General features: G+C 36.5%; 2 protein-coding genes across 2 annotated transcripts; one reads left to right on the forward strand and one right to left on the reverse strand.

The window, feature by feature from the left end:
- The first annotated feature begins 1069 nt into the window (after positions 1-1069).
- On the forward strand, positions 1070-6522 carry LOC129379889 (uncharacterized). The gene is made up of 11 exons (XM_055060828.1): positions 1070-1258; positions 1347-1528; positions 1741-1878; positions 2963-3095; positions 3679-3859; positions 4188-4329; positions 4675-4812; positions 4990-5048; positions 5146-5268; positions 5459-5535; positions 6220-6522. Exons 1-11 carry the CDS (start codon positions 1163-1165, stop codon positions 6313-6315), a joined length of 1365 nt encoding a protein of 454 aa, XP_054916803.1. The 5' UTR covers positions 1070-1162; the 3' UTR covers positions 6316-6522.
- Positions 6523-8868: 2346 nt separating this feature from the next.
- LOC129379911 (uncharacterized) lies at positions 8869-18960 on the reverse strand. Its single transcript, XM_055060855.1, has 14 exons — positions 18948-18960; positions 16483-16624; positions 14992-15042; positions 14051-14174; positions 13812-13963; positions 13511-13648; positions 12914-13049; positions 12114-12291; positions 11687-11828; positions 11406-11543; positions 9803-9861; positions 9689-9727; positions 9537-9613; positions 8869-9064 (listed from the first exon to the last, which is right to left on the reverse strand). The coding sequence occupies exons 1-14, from the start codon at positions 18958-18960 to the stop codon at positions 8972-8974; spliced, it is 1482 nt and encodes a 493-aa protein (XP_054916830.1). The 3' UTR covers positions 8869-8971.
- Between the last annotated feature and the right edge of the window lie 263 nt (positions 18961-19223).

Genomic DNA, 19223 nt, shown 5'->3' on the forward strand with positions numbered 1-19223 from the left:
GAAACCACTGCTGTGATCACCAACCACAACCTTTGGCTGAGCAGCCACAGAATCAAACTAATTGGAAACAAACAGAATCTGTGCAATCACTGGTGTTTTCCCAAGTTTTTGAAACACCTCCATCACAGTTTGCCTTTGCTTAAGCAATAAACAGTTTCAGCCAAAACAGGAGTTCTCTGAGTCCAATACTTCCTCATGTGAACCACAACATGGCTTAGAGTGCACATTAACTGTTTGGATTTCAAAACGGCTGAGAAAACATATATTCTACATACCAGGCATCTCGATAATGTAGATCTGATTTCCTCCAGATGAGCTGTTTAAACCAGAGCTGTGAGTCAAACTCTTTCACCTGTTAAGATGTTGCTCAGTTGGTACAACAGCACCACCTAGTGTTCAAATATTACAAGATATTTTAGCCCAGCAGAAAAATATTTCCTGAAGTTTAATATTTTCACCATTTTCAGATTTTCATGACTGAATTTTTTTAGGCTTACAAATATGTTCATAAAACAGTAGCAGCTGAACAGGACCACATTTAAATATTTATTCTAAATCACTTTTAGACAATATATTAAACAAACGACTTTTGAAGTCATATTTTTTAAATCAAAGTAAATAAAATAAATTGTTTGTTAAATTTGTTTAATTAATCTCAGTTTCTTAATTCCTTTTTAGAGATACAAACATTATATTATAAAACAAAGCAGATACTCTGTGTGCTGGTTTTAATGGATGCTGCTGAACATTGAGCTGTGTGGAGCTGGTTGAGTTTTGAAAGCTGTTCACAGATAAAATCCTCTCTCTGAATGAAAGGTTTGTGACATTTCCTGTTACTGGAAATCATAATTCATATTTTCATTTCGAGGAATCTTTCACCAATCAGACATTTTCCTCATTCCAGGTCACCTCATTTATCTCATACCATTAAATTTTCCAAGAAAGGAGCAGTGGGTGTGGACCTGGAATCTCCACACCTAAATTACTCTCATTGATCGAGAGCTTTCCATCCAGAAAAAACCAACTTCTCTTTCAGGTCCAGTTCTTTCTTGCTCCTTTGCTCCTCCGGAGTGGTGAAGGAGCAGCCCTTGTCTGTAGGAGTATAACTTCATTTGTCTCTAGTAACTTTCAGTCTTTCTCTGGAAATCTTCACTCTGTCACCATGTCTGTGTTGCTGCTGCTGCTCATCACCGGTGCTCAAGCTGCTTATCACGGTGCCGTCATTACCAACTATTTTGGAGACGTTCGGCCCTTTGTAGTGAGTTCAGCTTCTTTGTAGAATATCATGTTAACTTTGTTGAGAAAAAAAAAGATGTATTTACCAACTCTTCACTTTAATTTCACAGCTAACATATCACATTAAGGAGAGCGGCAGCTCATGTGAAGAGGTCGACATTTGGCAGTGTGGTGGAAACTGCACCACTCCACCATTTTATGCAATTGATGAAAGCAGGAATGAATGGTGTCAAAAAACACAAATTCTTATTTTCACTAATTACGGCCCAAGAACATTTACATTCATTTTTGGGTGAGTATTCTTCATTAAATAGAAATATATTTTACAGTGTTCATATTTTAACTGATGACTGATCCAAACACAGAGTCATCATTTGTATTGATTAGATTTTGTTGTTTTCTAAGGAAGAAAACATGTGGAAACATATTCTGCTTTGTTGGTCAGACATTTGATCTTGCTGTATTATTTCCTGATAACATTGCTGAACTCGTCACTCACTGCAGGGTTGGTTCTTCAAATTGGATAGAAAACAGAAATGGGATTGTAACACCGTTAATAAGAATAAGCAATGACTTCAGAAACCGTTCTGACATCAACAAACCAAACTCAACACCGCAGACCACCATCCTCCCTCTAGTCAGGTAATTCTGGTTCTCATTTGCAATAAACAGATTGTATTGATTGCAACATTTGCAAATTATGTGTTTTGCTACGTATTCAACATTTGCAGATGAAACTCTGTGAGTCAATCATCCTGAATCAGAGACCAGAGAGTTACATGAAGCCAAAGACATATTGAAAACATAACAAAACAGCTCTTCTTGTTTTATTAACAAGATTGGTGATCAATAATTCAGATGATAATGTTATTTAAGGTGAAAATTATTCTGTTTAAAATAATTGATCACATAAATCAGTACAAAATAAATTTTCTAAAGTGTTTCTTGGAGAAAGTTTAGCATTGGAGGAAACTGAACTGAAACAAATCCAGTGGAAGTAAACAAATGAAAATACCAGAAAGTTACATGAAGCAAAAGATGATTAACGTCAGAAAAATACAAGGCTGTTTACTGAGGGTGCACAGATTTATTGGTGCCGATTTTCTCCATCTTGGGAGACCATCGATCAGCCGATTTTTACATGTTATCAACCTCAGCAGAGGTCTAAAAATCAACCAGTATGCTTTTCCTCTGTCCTGAGAGAGATTTGACTGACAAACTGGCCAACCAGTTCATGTTTACAGTTTACAGTGGTCACCCCAAAAGTGCCAATTCAATAGCTTTTTTGATATATTGAGCAACATTTCAGACAAATAATGGTATCGGCCAAAATCGGAATCGGTTTTTAAAAGATCAGTGATCGGTCGGAAAGCTGCAACCAGTGCAGCCCAACTAATTAAAAAAGTGATAATCCAGCAGATGATTTTTCTTTCATCAATATAGTGAACAATATTGTATTTAGAACAATTAATGTGATAAATCTGATAAATAAATGTAAAATAAACTGGGGTAAGTGTGTTTTGTGCAAAGTCCATCATTAGAAAACTGAACTGAAACTATTTTGCAGTTTGTTCCATAAGGAAGCATAGTGGTGATTAAAACAAAGTTTTGTTGGGAACAAACCTTGAAGAACCAGTCAGAGAGGTTAAAATTATGAAGCAAACGCCTGAAGGGACTGACAGGGGTGTGGTTGTGATGCTCTATCAAATGTTTCTTTTTCTGTCAGAGTTCCTTCAAACTGTCAGAGAAACATCAACCTGTTGGTCTTTGACCCAGATGGAGACGACATCAGATGCAGATATGCAGCTGGTCCAGAGTGCAACATCTGCACGCCTCCGTCTGTCCTCAATGTCTCATCTGTGAGTATCAAATGTGGACATTAAAGAATCTGGGCTTTCAGTCTGAATTTTCTTAAAACCTGAGCACAAAGTGGTTTTCAAGTCAAGATCAAAATATTGGTGAACAATTATTTGTTTGAATAGTAAATATGTCCAGTATCTGCTCTGAACATTTCCTGAGGTTCCCTACTCATCTCATAACTTTCTAAGCTGCTGGTATCAGCAGAACAGTCATAAGCAGAACCACCTGACAGCCTCAAGCATTTAAAACATTTAAAAACATTTAAAACATTTAAAAACATTAAAAAATATATACACTTTATACTGTATTACAATGTCTCAGTCTCTTTATTGTCAAAAGAGAAAAAATATGCATCATTTAAAGTTCAGTCTGAATACAGTTTCTTGTATTTTCTATGTGTGTCATCTGTTTTATGTTTTTTATTTACCTATTGAATGATCATGGAACAACTTTTTTTTTTGCATCTGATTCGAAATAAAGTGACGATAGGTTTCACTTAATCTATAATTATTAGCTTATATATTAATCATCTGATTCAGTTTTAAATTGGACCTTTTTGTTCTCCTTTCTGTTCTCCTCCAGTCTTGTTCTCTGTCATTCAGACCCACTAACAGCAGCAATAAAGGTCCATATGCGGTTCAGATGATGGTGGAGGATTTTCCCAGGCAAACCATCACTCTGACTGATGGCTTTACTGGTGCTCAGGAAGTGAAAACTCCCAGCATCGCCATCGGCAGCATCCCACTCCAGTTTGTTTTCACAGGTAAAACTGCACAGCTTGATGAGCTTGATATGAACCACTTTGAGTGGTTCTGGACAACACGTCGGTTTCTGAGCTGAATATGTTGAATTTGCTGGTAACATTTGGAATATCGATAATTACTACAGATTATTACAGAGAATCATCCTTTTTTCACCCAAAATACATAAAAAAAATGTATCAAAGCTAAATTTAACCACATGTGAACCGGATAAGTATCTGATTGCATTAAATATTTACTTTCCAAATAGTTTAGGAGGTTTGATTCATTGATCAAACTGATCAGCTCCTTTCAGCTTGAGTTAATTTGTTTTTTATTGTTTTCTTCCAGTGGATCCTGCAGCTCCGTCCTGCACAGCAGGTGAATATCTGCCCAGGTTTCTGCCTCCAACTCCACAACATGGAGCTCAGATCCTCACCAACGTTAACCAGACTCTGGAAATCAGCGTCAGAGCAGAAGCAACCCAGGCTGAGTGAGTGGTTAACAAAGGCTCTTCCAGAAATAAAGGATTTGTTGACACGTTCTCGGGAGAAAAAGTCCGGAACTGAAGCTAATCTGATGTATTAAGTTACTCAAATCCAATTTTTCATGAAATGTATCAAGCAAAACAAAAGAAGAATTTTCAGGTGAATTTTCTCAGAACCTGAGAATAAACAATAGCAAAAAAATTAATAAATAAAAATAAAATCCCTAAATAAACAGGAACAGGAGCTGACCAGCATTACATTGAAAACATGCTGCCAATACCAACAAAACCTGGCTGGTAAAGCTTCGTAAATGTCAATCTAACAAAATTTTTATCTCCTGTTTATTAAAGCATCTCTGAGCTCCTGGTCAGCGGACCGCCAGGTGTAACCAAGAGTTCATCAGGATCAGGAAACTTCACCCTGACATGGAAACCAATCGATGGAGACGGAGGACTGAACTACGCTCTCTGCTTCGTTGTTCAAGCAAAGTTAGTCTCTGATTTGCTTCTCTTCTGATTTGCTTCTCTTCTGCTTTAAAACACATTTTTATAGTTGCTTTATATCTGCTTCATAAGACTGTTGTTTTCAGACTCCATTAAACTGAATCGATTGGTCATTTTATTAACAGTTTTATATTCAAGCTGTTGCTCTAATTACCTCCCCAGCTCCTCCGGCGCTGTGTACCAGTCTGACCTTCGATGCGTCTTTGTGACGACTGGAAACAGTGAGTGGAAATCAATACTTTGGTCTTGAGTTTGAAGTCAAGATTTTCCTGATCTGAAAATTTTGATGCTTAACTTCTGCTTTACCTGTATGTACAGCAACTGTTTCCCGCCCGACAACAAATACAACTACGCTGACAACAACAACAACCAACCAACCCACCGCAACAACTGAACCTCCTCTGTCCTCAACCCCAAACGCAACACCAGAGCCAGGACCATGTATGTGTGCCAGAAGTTTGTGTTAGAAAACATCTCCAAACCTGTTAAATATAGACTGTTACCATGGTTTAACCTCATAGGTTCCTTCATTTTATATATAGACCATGTCCAAAGCATACAAAGGGTAACATTTTATGAGTAAACATTAATTTTTCTATTTTAAATAGAAATGTTGACTTTGTTCTTCTAGATCATGTTTTGGCTCTGGATGTAATGATCTCAACAACACTGTCAATGGAGACTGATTCTGCAACCATCATGAACCTGGTCAGTAACCTGCTTCACTTCATGTCAATGTTAAAGATAATAATCAGTTTCATTCTAGTTTAGCAGGTTTAGCTAGGGTTTGTTTCTGGTCTGCGGGAACTCGACATGTTTATAGTGATGATAAACAGCAGAAAGGCGAAGCTCTTGATTTATCGGTCGATCTTCATTCCTCCCCTCATCTGCAATCACAAGCTTTGGGTAGTGACCGAAATAATGAGATTGTGGAAACCTTTAAAAAAAGATGGTTGACAATATGTCAAAGTACTTGCATGCAAGGAGAACAGAGTATGCATCACTCAGCTATAGCTCTGATCTGAAACACACACAGACACACAGACGTACCACATTTCTTTTATTTGTTTACACAGACTTTAGAGCAACATCTTCTACTAACCACAGGTCACAAAAGGAACAGATATCCTAGATAAAGCTGAGTAGACACATTCTGCTCCTCCCTACTAAAGTCGCAACACCAGATAAGAGAAAGAAAATGAATGGATGAACTTACTTTCCTTGTGAAATGTCACACAAAGAATGATTTCTACTTGAGGGATTTGTAAACCTGATTCAAAACCTGATTCAAAACTCAACCGTGATTTTCAGCATAAAAATGTGGTTTAGTTCTGTTCTGTGTGACTTATTGTTTCTATAACGTAGAACTGATTTAATGTTTTTCCTCTCCAGATCAAAGAGGAGCTGAAAAGACAAGGACTGCCTTCTGACATAACCCTAAAGCTGCTGAGAAGCACTTTACTGGGAGTTACAACTCCCGCCCCCTAGTGGCTAAAATGAGAATATTCTGATCTATGCAGGAAAATGTGTTTTCCATAACTTCTCATCTGGTTCATGGGGTAAAATTTATCTTAAAGAATGTAAATTAAAATGTAATAATATTGTGTTGAATATGAGTAAATACTGTAAAGTCATTATGTTCTCATTCATCATTTCTAATTGTCAATGAAAGCAAACACAATAAAATGAAATGCCAATACTGTTACTTGGCATAATAATATCACCTCTATTAAATGACAATTTTTGGATGAAATCTTAGAGACCTAAACCTTTCATGTCATTTAGGTATCTGAATCTCAGCGTCACTTCTGGATGGTAAAATGATAATAAGATAAATTCTGTCAGTTTGCAATCATATCACAGACTTCTTGTTTCTCTTTACACTGGAGACGGTTTTGGATGACTGATACATCCTGTCATGATGGAAAAGCTGAAGAGGTGAAAGGTGAAGATTTATCGTTATAAACAAACCAAAGTTATATAAGTCAATATTATCATAAACATCCTGAAGAGTTTTGTTCCACTTGAGTTTAACAAAAATTAATGTTTTTTTTGTTTTGTGTTTTTTAGTAAAAATCGGTTTTAAATTATGAAACAAACATGGAAAAACGCACATAACACAGTTAACTTTTATCACAGAATTAATTCAAAATGTCAGAAAAATATCAACTTTTGGGTCTTAGACCCAGGAGACGACTTTAAATGCTGATATGCAGATAGATAGATAGATAGATAGATAGATAGATAGATAGATAGATAGATAGATAGATAGATAGATAGATAGATAGATAGATAGATAGATAGATAGATAGATAGATAGATAGATAGATAGATAGATAGATAGATAGATAGATAGATAGATAGATAGATAGATAGATAGATAGATAGATAGATAGATAGATAGATAGATAGATAGATAGATAGATAGATAGATAGATAGATAGATAGATAGAATAACATCTGTTTATTTTTTTATGCATAAAAAACATGCAAAAAATACAAATTCCTAAAGAAATTTGGAAATACAAAAACAGAAAGAACAAAGTACTTGAAACTTCAGAGAACGTTATATCAGAAGATAGAAGGCTGATTTTGTGACTGTCTTTATGTGTCTCTGAAGGTTCAGGTCAGACTTATCGTTATGAAATTATTGCATAAAGTTTTTCACACACATAAAAATCCACCGGACTATTTCTGTTTACTGTCATCACTAAGTTTAGTCTGACAACCGTTGAGATTTTTCTGCTGTTGCTCGTCGTCTCTTCTCGTCTCTCCAGGTCTCTAGATGCCGAACGTTAAACTGACAACAATCACAGATCAACCAATATTTTATTCAATCAATCAAAAGCATAAAATCACAGCAACATCCCAACATGATCATTGATTATCACAAACAAAAGGAAACATTGATCACCTTGATAGATACAGAGAAGCGTCTTCAGAGAGCACCGTGTCTCACCCAGTGATCTGACCAACTGTTGTAGCTCACATTCATTTATACCTGGCTGTGTCCAGGTGGGTTTTCTACCTGGGCCGTCCTGACCTTGGCAGGCAGGAGATGGATGCTCTCCTTCATCATGATTTTCTACCCACAGATAATCCAGGAGTCATTTTGAACAGAATATTCTTCACAAGGACGTGGGACTGAGTTTATCAGTTCACTGGAGCGTTCCACTAAGTTCTCCTCCCTGCCGTCCTAAACAGCCTCAGACTGGTTTCTGAGACCACACGGCGCTCTCCTTGACCCCTCGATGACCCCTCTGTGACCCCACATGTTAGAGATAAACAGAAGATTGATTACAAAGAATTGATACACATACCATATAATGTTCATAAAGAAAATTGAATGACAATCAGTTTAAGATCAATGCAAAATAAAAAGATTAAATGGATGAAAACCCGACTAATTAAACTACGACTGATTAACCCATAAATGTTGTGGACAGGCGTAGTGGGGATCACGTGATGATGTCAGTGATTATAGATCAGCTGTTGCTCACCTGGGTGATCTTAGTGAGTGGGTGATGGGGGAAGGTTTACTTTTTGCTGACCGCATCAATTTAGCACATTTTGTCTTTATTCACTGTTTTTTCTACGGATCCGTTTTTATGCTGTGTGGACACTGTGAAGTTTTGGATATTGGCAAAATAAATCAACTTAAATGCAACTTGGATTGCGTTTTTGATCAGCTGACGCGTCAACAAAGATTCCCCTATTCAGCCACTCGGCGACCTGGTTTGACAGTCGCTAATACATAAATGAAAGACTAAGTGCTGAGTAACATGACTTCTAGAGTAGAAGATAGTAGACACAACTAAATGCAGCACACATTTTTTACAGTGCATTTATAATTTTAAGTTAAATAAAAATCCCAGAGATAGAAATGCTGCACATGAACACAGAGTAGCAATCCCTCTGTAAATATCAGCTTTAATAAAAACATGATGCCAAATATTGACCTTATTTACTTTATATTGATAATCTATAATAATAATAATTTGTGAAAGTTTATCCATTTTATTTTTTTTAAGCATTGACAGACTAAATTACTGAAAACAACCATAACTCCCTGAAGTATTTAAAATATACAGGAAGATTAAATCAAATTTCCTGCAGGGATCAGATTCATTCTCCTGTTTGGCCACTAGGGGGCAGCTGTTTTATTAGCTATACCGAAGCTTAGCAGGTGAACCTTTATGTCTGCAGGCAGCCCTCCTGTAATCAGTTGATCTCGAATCTGCAGAAGAAAACATGAAATCTATGTTAGATACAGTCATTTAAAATCTTCTAGTTAAAAATGGAAAAAAGTCAAGAGTTGAATTTAACCATCACAACACAATATTTTAATAAAGATTTATACAGAAGAGGAACTTTAAATTATTGTAGATATGAAACATAAAATCTAGCAGGTTTTTCATCATTTAAAAACTCTACAAACTAAATATTAAATGTTGATAGTTTTTATTATCTTTGGACTTTTTGTGTTTTTTTCAGCAACAAGATCTGGATCACTCATTCTTTATAAACTTTTGCTTTATTTAGTGAAGTTTACTAAAATATATTTTTAACTGGTTCATATTTATAGCATGGAAGTTAAGTGTTTGTTATTTTACTGATTAGTTTAAGTTATGAAATAACATTTGGGATAAATTAATTAGGATTAAACTCAGGTTGTGATGGTTTGTGTTAAAGTCCAGGACGTCACTGACCGCTTTCTCCATTTCATCTTGTTTGTCTTTCAGTGACATCGAAGTCTTGATCTTCAGCTTCACAACCTTAACATGAGCTGGAAGAGCAAGAGATCAACATGGAGTAAAGAACAACTTCCTGTTACTTTCAGTCCTGTTTTCATCCTACTTACATGTTTTAGGAGGAGGAGATGGAGTCGCTATGAAAGGTACTGGGATAAGAGCAGCAGAAACATCATGAGTTCAGGAAATAAAAGATAAATCAATGATCAAGAAGAAAAACTCACTGTTTCCAACCCTCACAATGACGCATCGAAGCTCAGACTGGTAGACAGAACTGGAGGCACTGGGGAGATAATTTAGCACCAAACATTAATATTAAACTCTTTTTGAAATGGTCATTTATTAATGTTACAATTAACATCCATCCATTTTCTGTTCATCCTTCTCCCTAACGGGTCGGGAGGAGCTGCTGCCTCTCCAGCTGCGTTCTGGGCGAGAGGCGGCGGCGCCCTGGACAGGTCGCCAGTCTGTCGCACTTTTACAGATCATGTAAAATTTACTTTTTTAGTCCTTAAATAGTTGTTTTTTGAGTACTTTGAGAGTGCAAAATAATTAAATTTATTCTCTCCTGGTCCTCTGTAGATATCTTTATACTTGTTTTAGGTTTTATTTTTCAGTTTGTTAATTTTTCTCTATTGCCTTTAACATTTCTTGGCTATGATTTCACCACATTAGCTGCTGAACAAGGTCATGACTTCCAGCCAACCAGTTCTATGAATCCAACATTTTGTCCTCAGTGATTTTGTGGTCCAGGTTCAGTTATGCTGAATTGTTTAGTTCTTGGGTTTATTAACACAGAAGGTTCTTTACATCGCTGCTCAGCTTGTTTTTCTCAGTAACGTTCCCATCAGGTGGAAAAGTGGGTTTGTGGGGAGCAGAGAGCTTCAGCAGCTTCTGCCACTGCACAGGGATTTTCAGGCAGATTTTTCTGATTGAGGGTCAGTTCCTCCTCTGCTGAAATGATGGACACAGCAAAGCAAAGAGCTCCAAATAATGACAACACTAACGTTACAGATGAATTTTATGTTTTGATAATGATGTCCTGTTTTGCTAGTAGCATTGAGCCTTTTGCTTCTGTTAGCGCTGTGTGCTAGCTGTTAGCGCCCTCTATGGGAATATAGAGGGACTGCATGTTTTGGATGTGATTCTTTGGCCTGTTTTTTGTCTTGGGGAACAAATGATCCAAATGCATTCAGTAATGTTAGCTAACTCATGAATTATCTTGAGGTTTTGTTTACTTCATTCTCCTGCTGTGGATCAGACTCCGACAACATGTATGGATGATTGCTGACATTTTTAATTAACTATGGGATGAAAAGTTTCTCTCCGGTAGATGATGTGTTGTTGCCGTCAGACTACAGAAATGGCCGACCGGGGTGGAGTGGAGGCCTCTGTGACGTGGAGGAGGGCGGGGCTTGAAATGCAAATATCACAGCAGCAAAGCAAGTTGCTCTAGCAGCTCAGAACAGGAGTAAACAAAGAGTCTGTGAAGCTACAATAACCAGGAGTTCAGAGTCAAACATTGCAGTTCTGTTTATATGAACCATAAACTAATTGGTTTATTTAAAACCATATGTCCACTTTAAACCTAATGTATTTTTGCATCACCAAGAAGAGCTTTTAGTTACTTAGTCAGACCAAAAATTACTTTGTATCATTGAAGGTAACAATTATATTTACTTTTGTACATAAGTACATTTCAAAACCTTTTCTTTAATTAATTTTATTTTCTACTTTGTTACTTTTATCCGTCGCTAGTATTTGTACCTCTACTTAAGAAGAGAAAATGAAAACATTTGAAAACTTCTGATCAGATCAGATACTGACGTTGCCTGGACAGCAAAACAGACGGGATGACTTTCATCATTTTGACTGAAAGACGGCGTCCATCTCAGGGTGAAATATCCTGAACCAGATGAACTCTTGGTCATGTTGAACGGTCCATTGAACAGGATCCCAGTGATCCTTTAACACACAGGAAACACATCAGTCTGTTTGGTTATATCAGCAAAATGCCCTCAAACCTGCATTAAATAATATCTTCAAAATATTATGAAATAATATAAACATTTTTCTCTAATTAGAGACTATATTTATTTTCTACTCACACAGACTGAGTCGCCTCTGCTCTGATGCTGATTTCTATCATCTCATTAACGTCTATGAAGAACTGAGCTCCATGTTCAGGAGTTGGAGGCAGAAACCTGGGCAGATATTCACCTGCTGTGCAGGACGGAGCTGCAGGATCCACTGGAGCAACGCAGGGAAAAATAATACAGGTCACAAAACAACAGAGTTAAACTAGCAACTCTTCTGTCAGTTTGAAGATTAATCCAGTAAAGTTACACATTTGTCCATCTGAGTTGTTCTAATAAAATGTGATTTTCTTGTTATCTGACATTCTTGTATTAAAAAATTTAAAAGTAATTTATTATTATTGATCAACTTTCAACTGATAATTATTGAATGTTAAATTTAGTGACTCCAGTGTTTCTCTTTGCAGTGAAGCAACATGATTGAAATATTAAATCAAACCTTTGAAAACAAACTGGACAGGCATTCTGGTCATAGAAATGCTGGAGTTTCTCGACTCTGTTGCATCTTTGCTATCAGTCAGATTGATTGTCTGTCTGGGAAAATCCTCCATCATCAGCTGAACTGCATATAAACCTTCATTATTGCTGCTGGTTGGACTGAATGATAGAGAACAAGCCTGCAAGAGGACAGAGAGAGAAATAAAGATTATAAATCAAGTTATAAATTTACTGTATTTCATTGTGAGTTTTATTTGTGTTTGTTATATTGACAATATTCATTTCTGTTTATCTCAAGTTGCAGATTTATTGTTCTAAGCACATCAACTGAGAGTTTATGCTGAGAGCACAGCGCAGTTAATTTGCAATATAAAATATTTTGTGGAACTTCAAATATTTCCAGTGAGTACGAGTCTTTTCAAACTTTGAGTTGAAATAGATTGTCAATGTTTTACTTTTCTGCATGCTATGCATTTCTGCTATTTCTAAGGCAGAAATTACAAGATCTTATAATTATTATGTAGGTAGGCTACTAGCATGTATGAATGAATGACTTTAGCTTGCTGCAGTTAAATCATAATTTAATAGTCAGCAAATGTTTTATTTTATATAGTCACATAATATGCTGCTCTAATACTGTGGAAATCTTATCAGAACAGAAATGTTCTGATGAAAAACATTTCTCCTTGTGCTTTTTCTCCCACCTGTGAGTGAGTTTGGCTGAAGGATATTTCCCTCCTCTCTTCTACCTGTGAACCTCACATTTCCCTTTCCTGTAACTTGATATCATTTATTACTTACTGGTGAGAGGCTGAGGACAGACGGAGGTGTGCAGGTGTAGCACTCATTGGAACCGGATCCATGTCTGCATTGAACATGGTCTCCGTCAGGGTCAAAGGTCAACAAGTTGATGTTTCTCTGACAGTTTGAGGGAACTCTGAGAGAAACAGAAAACAAATATCACATAATTACAAGAGAACTCCTGAGGACAAATAATCTGTTTAAATGTTTTCATTCACAGAGGAGCTTCAATATATTGACTGATTTATACTTCAGTGTTTTTCATTTTTTAGTTTTAAACTTTTGTTTGAGTTTTGTTGCTTTGAGAAATTACCAAATGGATCCAATATTTAATATGTCTAATTTAATCCGCCTTTTACAGATTAAAATTTGCCTTAAAGAGAAATATTATTTTTAAGTAATTTTAAATTAATTACTAAATTTGCTTTGTTTCCATGTGACTCTTTGTTACAAATAAAATTGATTCAGTGTTTGGATCTAATTTTTCTTCAAAAAAAAGGACAAAAAAACATCAGACTCAAAATACAGTTTATGCTCCAGCAAAAGCACAAAAAGTTTCAGGTATTTGTTGTTAACATGATATAAAATCTGAATTACCTCATAACAGGAAGGATTCCGGTTAGTGGTGATGAATTCGATCTGTTGATGTCGGATCTGAACCTCCCTTCAATAAATATCTTAGCGAGGCCAGATGAAATGCCGTTTCTGTTGTTTATCCAGGCTCCAGTATTCCACCTGTAATACAAGATATTGGGAAGATTTCTGATGTTACTAAGTTTCTAAACAAGAAAACTTTACAGAACAGCAGATCAGAAAACTGACAGGAAGAACTCTAGACTTCTTGGAAAAACAGAAAATTATTAGATATATTTTTTGCTTGATGTTGAGATTCAGTTACCCAGAGTAGGAACTGTAGAAACTCTTTCTGTCCACCAGGGTATACTCTCCCAGACACCATTCTCCGCTGCTTTCATCAATCTTATTAGTGTAACTCCACCATGACTCAAGCTCTGCACAGGAGGTGAAGCTCGCCTTCAAGCGACGCACAACCTGCAGATTTAAGGTAAAGAAGTGTTGGATAAAATCTGATTCTCTTAAAAAGGAAAATGAAATAAACTTCATGAAGTCTGAACTTACTGTAAATGTGTTTCCTTGTACATCTTTAGTGGTGTGAGAAAGCACAAGTCCATAATAACCAGCTTCTGTCCAGCCAATTATCGCTACCAGCAGCACAAAGAGCAACATGGTGAACGACTCGGTTCTGCTGAACAAAGATTGGATCATCAGGTAACCTTTGCTGCGACCTCTGCCATGAAGCGCTTTGTTTATGCAAATGTCTGAAGACCGGAGACGACAACATGATGCTTTCTAAGTATTCAAAGGAGTTTCTAGGAATGAGCTGCTATTTTAGTTTTCTCCTTTTTATTTTATTGTGGAAGGTAAACTTTTGTCATTTGGTTTATTTACTTTCAATTTGTAAGTCTTGGTTAATTTTATAATTTCCTTTTGTTTGCAATTTTTGGCATTATTGCTCAGACTCCTGTAAAGTTAGTCAGGAATTTAAAATGAACCAGTTCAAAGAACTGAAAACAGAAAAATATGAGAGCTCTTCTCTTTGTTTCTCTTTAGTGTCTTGCTGCAGAAATTTAGATCAAGTGACAGAGAAAAAGATTTTTATTGATGAATGTCAGATTTACCTCAGAAGATAAAGGCTCTAAAACCTAAAATGTCTTACCTGTTCGGATGTCAATGTCTGTATGTAACAGTATCTAAGTTATAATGTACTTTGATGATTAATTATGTGATGTGAACTAACTTTGTGCACACCACCCATGTGTTTATTTAAATTATTGACGTAAATGTTGAGCATTGTGGTAGCTCCCATTTTTTGCTTTGCAAATGTCTGATTAGCATACTGGTAGCCTTTAGCTCACACTGTGTTGGGTTTTTTCCAATTTGACTGTCAAATTCTGCTTCGTTTATCCATGCAGGGGTTTACATTGTTTTTATAGGTTGGACCTTAATGTGTTATTTTATCACAACACTACAATATCCAATTTCAGATTGTTGCCATGAACCTTTTCAAACTGGGCAGATTTTCGCTGTGCAGGACGGAGCTGCAGGATCCACTGGAACAAAAGAAGAAGGAACAAATTTAGAGAAATAGGTTGATGAAATATAGTTTATTTACTGCAAAAAAAAACCTCTGCGGCTGGCAGTAATCTTTAGTTGGGGCTTGCCATTAGCAATGCATAAAGAGGGCAGTAACTCTTTATGCCATTAGCATTAATCTACACCTAATAGAATGTCTCTTTATTTAATTATTTTTCACGCCGTCAACCGGACTGCGGCTCGTACCGCTGCGAGCTGTTAAGAATTAAAATGAGGAATAACTTGATTTAGCTCATTAATTCATTCCTCTGATCCCAGATTCTTGAGCCTCAATATGCGCAGTGAGAAAGAGCAATCACACGACGTCAGACTTCAGATATCCAGAGTTTTATCCAGAGAAAATCAATGCACAAAGGAATGGTACAATAAGCATCTCACCCAGATTATCAAAAGTCCAAGATGTGACAAAACAGAAATAATTGCACGAGTTGAAAGAAAGTAAACACAGAAAATGCATTTTCCGGGAATCGTGGACTCGGGCAGAAAGCAATTCGAATTCTCTGTTGCAAACGAAAACTTTTATAAGCCTGTGCCTTTCTCTAAATTTAAATATATACATTAGGAGGTGTGTTTTTCCTTTGTGGGGACTGTCTTAATGTTAGTTATATTACCTCTGCTAAAGAGCCCCAAAGGCAGATATATGGATTGTCAAACTGGGTCTTTGCCGTACCAGGTGTCTCCTGCAACTCTCCCTCAGCTAAATTTACGACCTGTGCCTGTTTTGGTTTTCTGCCTCAATGATTGAACTAGAACGTGTTTGTGTTTTACTGAAACAAAATCTAATGCTAAATACTAACTATAAGTTTTGATCTAAAACTGACTAATTCAAAACATGCTTAAAGGAAACACATTTAATTCTAGTATGGATAAAATTATTTATAAAAAGTTTTAAGCTCCTAGTGAACTTTTGAACCACGCTTAGGAATTTGTTAATTGCCTGGCAGACAGACTCCCTGTCTAAACATCAGTTAAGGAGTCCAGGCCTGTTTTTCTGTAGAATCTTCCCTATAGAATTTATGTAAAATCTGAGCGTGGCCAGTTGTTTTAGTTTGGATCTTTATCTAAATTTATGTGAACGTAGAGTGTTCTTTAACTTTCTATGATATATTTCATATGCATCAAGGCTATCCTGTGTGGTATTGTGCAAATTTAAAAATCTATTTCAACACCCATCAGTTTGTTTGGTTATATGAACAAAATGCCCTGGAAAAATTTTTATGAACTAATTATCAAAATGATCTGACAGCTAAAAACAATCAATGTTCAGGTTTTATGTTTTTGGTACCAGTTGGAGTCATTGTGTTATTTTAACACAATAAAGATCAAATTTCAGATTTTAACCTTACATTATTTAGAAGCTGAACTCTGATTAGAGACTATATTTATTTTCTACTCACACAGACTGAGTCGCCTCTGCTCTGATGCTGATTTCTATCGTCTCATCAAGGTCTATGAAGAACTGAGCTCCATGTTCAGGAGTTGGAGGCAGAAACCTGGGCAGATATTCACCTGCTGTGCAGGACGGAGCTGCAGGATCCACTGGAGCAACACAGGGAAAAATAATGCAGGTCACAAAACAACAGAGTTAAACTAGCAACTCTTCTGTCAGTTTGAAGATTAATCCAGTAAAGTTACACATTTGTCCATAAAAAAGTGAATATTTTGACATCAAAAAACACTTCTTTTTCAAATAACTGTCTCCTCAAATCACTTGAACGCCATGTGTCTCTCCTGTTTCTGAAAGGATCTCAGAGCTCCTGTTCAGCGGACCGGCAGGTATAACCAAGAGTTTATCAGGACCAGGAAGCTTCACCCTGACCTGGACACCATTTGCCAGTGATAGAGGACGGAACAAAACTCTCTGCTTTGTTGTCCAAGCAAAGTTAGTGTCTTATTTAATTTACTGTTGTTTCAACTGTTAGCTTTTTGTTTTCTCTCAAATATTTTTCTTTGCACAGAAGCTTCATCTGGTCTGGCATTTAGTTTGGTCCTGGAGGAAATCAGCTGTTACAATCCAGCTGTCTAATAATCAACATTCCTCCAACATTTTACTTTCATGAACATCAGAACATCAGAACATCAGAAATGATCCTAAATCACCTGATTCATCTGTTTATTTCTTCTCAAAACTCCATAGGCGGCAGACGGCCACTTGTATATACCCAGGTTCTGGTGCTGGTTCTGCTGGACATTCCTTCCTGCTAAAGGGAGTTTTTCCTCTCTACTGGTGCAATGTGCAAGCTCAGCATGAGGGATTGCTATAGAGTCAATGATTCAATACAAGAGCTTCGCGCTCCTCCAGGAGGAATGATTGTAATCTGCTGGGTTTCCTTAAATAGAACGTTTTTAATCTCATTTTATTTGAATAATTAATTTTTATTTAAAGTCATAAAAGAACAAAGATGTTTAAAACAGAGCTTAGTTTAGTGTTGGGTTCATCACAGCAGAATCATAATCTCATTTTCAGAAATTGTGCATTTCTGGCATTGATAGTTATATGAACTGTTGTTTTAACACTTCATTAAAACTGAATTGTCTGCTTATTTCATTAATAGTTTTATGTCAAAGCTGTTGCTTTTGCTTTATTTCCCTCCCCAGTTCCTCTGACTCTGTGTACCAGTCTGACCTTCGATGCGTCTTTGTGATGGCTTGAGAAAGTACTTACTTTGGTCTTGAGTTTGAATTCGATCAGCTTTTGCTGCTGACCTGCTGCTCCATCCACAGGTCCACCAAATGTTTTCCAGCGTTAAGTGGTTTTAACCTTATGGATACTTTGAATCTGCTCTTGACCAAAAATATGTTACAACAGCCGCCCCCTAGTGGCTAAAAATGAGAATGAGTCTGATCCTTGATGGGGAAAGTGATTTGATGTACAAGATTTGTCTTTAATCTCTCATCTGATTCTTGTGGTTATACTTATTTAAATTCATTTAAATGAAAACGTTTTTTAGTTTAATGTGAACAAATACTGTAAAGTCAGAATACTCTCATGCATATAATTTCCAGTTGTTCATTATTCCAAAGAGAATAAATGTGTATGATACTGTCCTGGTGTGTTGTGGTGAGATGGTGAGGCAGATGCAGTGGACCCAAATGACCCAATGACCCAAATACCTGCAGAATCCCTTGGGCATCAAGTCTTTGCAATGACAGTTTTTGGATAAAATTATGGCAGGTTGTAAGTTTCCAAAATATCTTTCATATCATTTAAATCTCTGAATCACAAACCCACTTTAAGATGATGAAATAAAGGTTTTCTGTTTTCCTTGCCGTTACATTAAAGACTCGTCTTTCTTTTCACTCAGACGGTTCTTGCAGAAATTGGCTGCAGGTTTTAGCATTTTATTGGTTGCAGAATAAATTGCTGACGCTAATAAAGGCAATGAAAACTGAAGAGCTTAAAGAACTCAATTAATTTCAGGGTTTTGTTTGAAATGTTTCTTGGATGCTTTCTAGATACTTTCTGGAGGAAAGTCTACATCCTTACTGTCCAAGAAACACAATATCATCTCCCAGGAAAAGTTGGAGATTGTGGTTAAAAATTATATCAGTTAATAGATTAATCCAATAGTTTTTATTAGTTGTGTTTCCATTGACCATAAAACTGTGCAAATTAGAATTTCGAAAACAAATTTGATTATTTCGATGTGCTGGTTTTAATAGATGATGTTAAGTTTTGGGTTGTGTTTGTCAATGAGCTGGAAGATGTTGACTTTTTCACCAACGAAGCTTTTTGAGTTTTGCAACCTGCTCACAGATAAAATCCTCTCAGAATGATTTTCTGTCTGAGCAAAAGGTTTGTGAGTTTCCACGTTTGTTGCATTTCAATGTAATCTTTGAGCCATCAGACATTTCCTCATACCAGGTAGCCTCATTATGCTAATGCTGACTGTAAAATCTCCCAAGAATGGAGCTGAGGGGGTGAAATAGAGATTATCTGTGGAGGATTAACTTCATTTGTCTCTAAAAAGTTTCAGTCTTTCAGTTCAGTTTTGTGACTTTTGCATTTACTGCATATCACCAGTCACATTTTGCACTTTTGAATGTGAACAATCAGCCATCAGACATTTTTCCTCACACCAGGAAGCCTCAGTAACAATGCATACCATTAAATCTTCTGTACATGGAGCAGTGGGCG

The sequence above is a fragment of the Poeciliopsis prolifica genome, unplaced genomic scaffold (genome assembly GCF_027474105.1).
Source record: "Poeciliopsis prolifica strain line A6 unplaced genomic scaffold, Auburn_PproV2 SCAFFOLD062, whole genome shotgun sequence".
Lineage (NCBI taxonomy): Eukaryota > Metazoa > Chordata > Actinopteri > Cyprinodontiformes > Poeciliidae > Poeciliopsis > Poeciliopsis prolifica.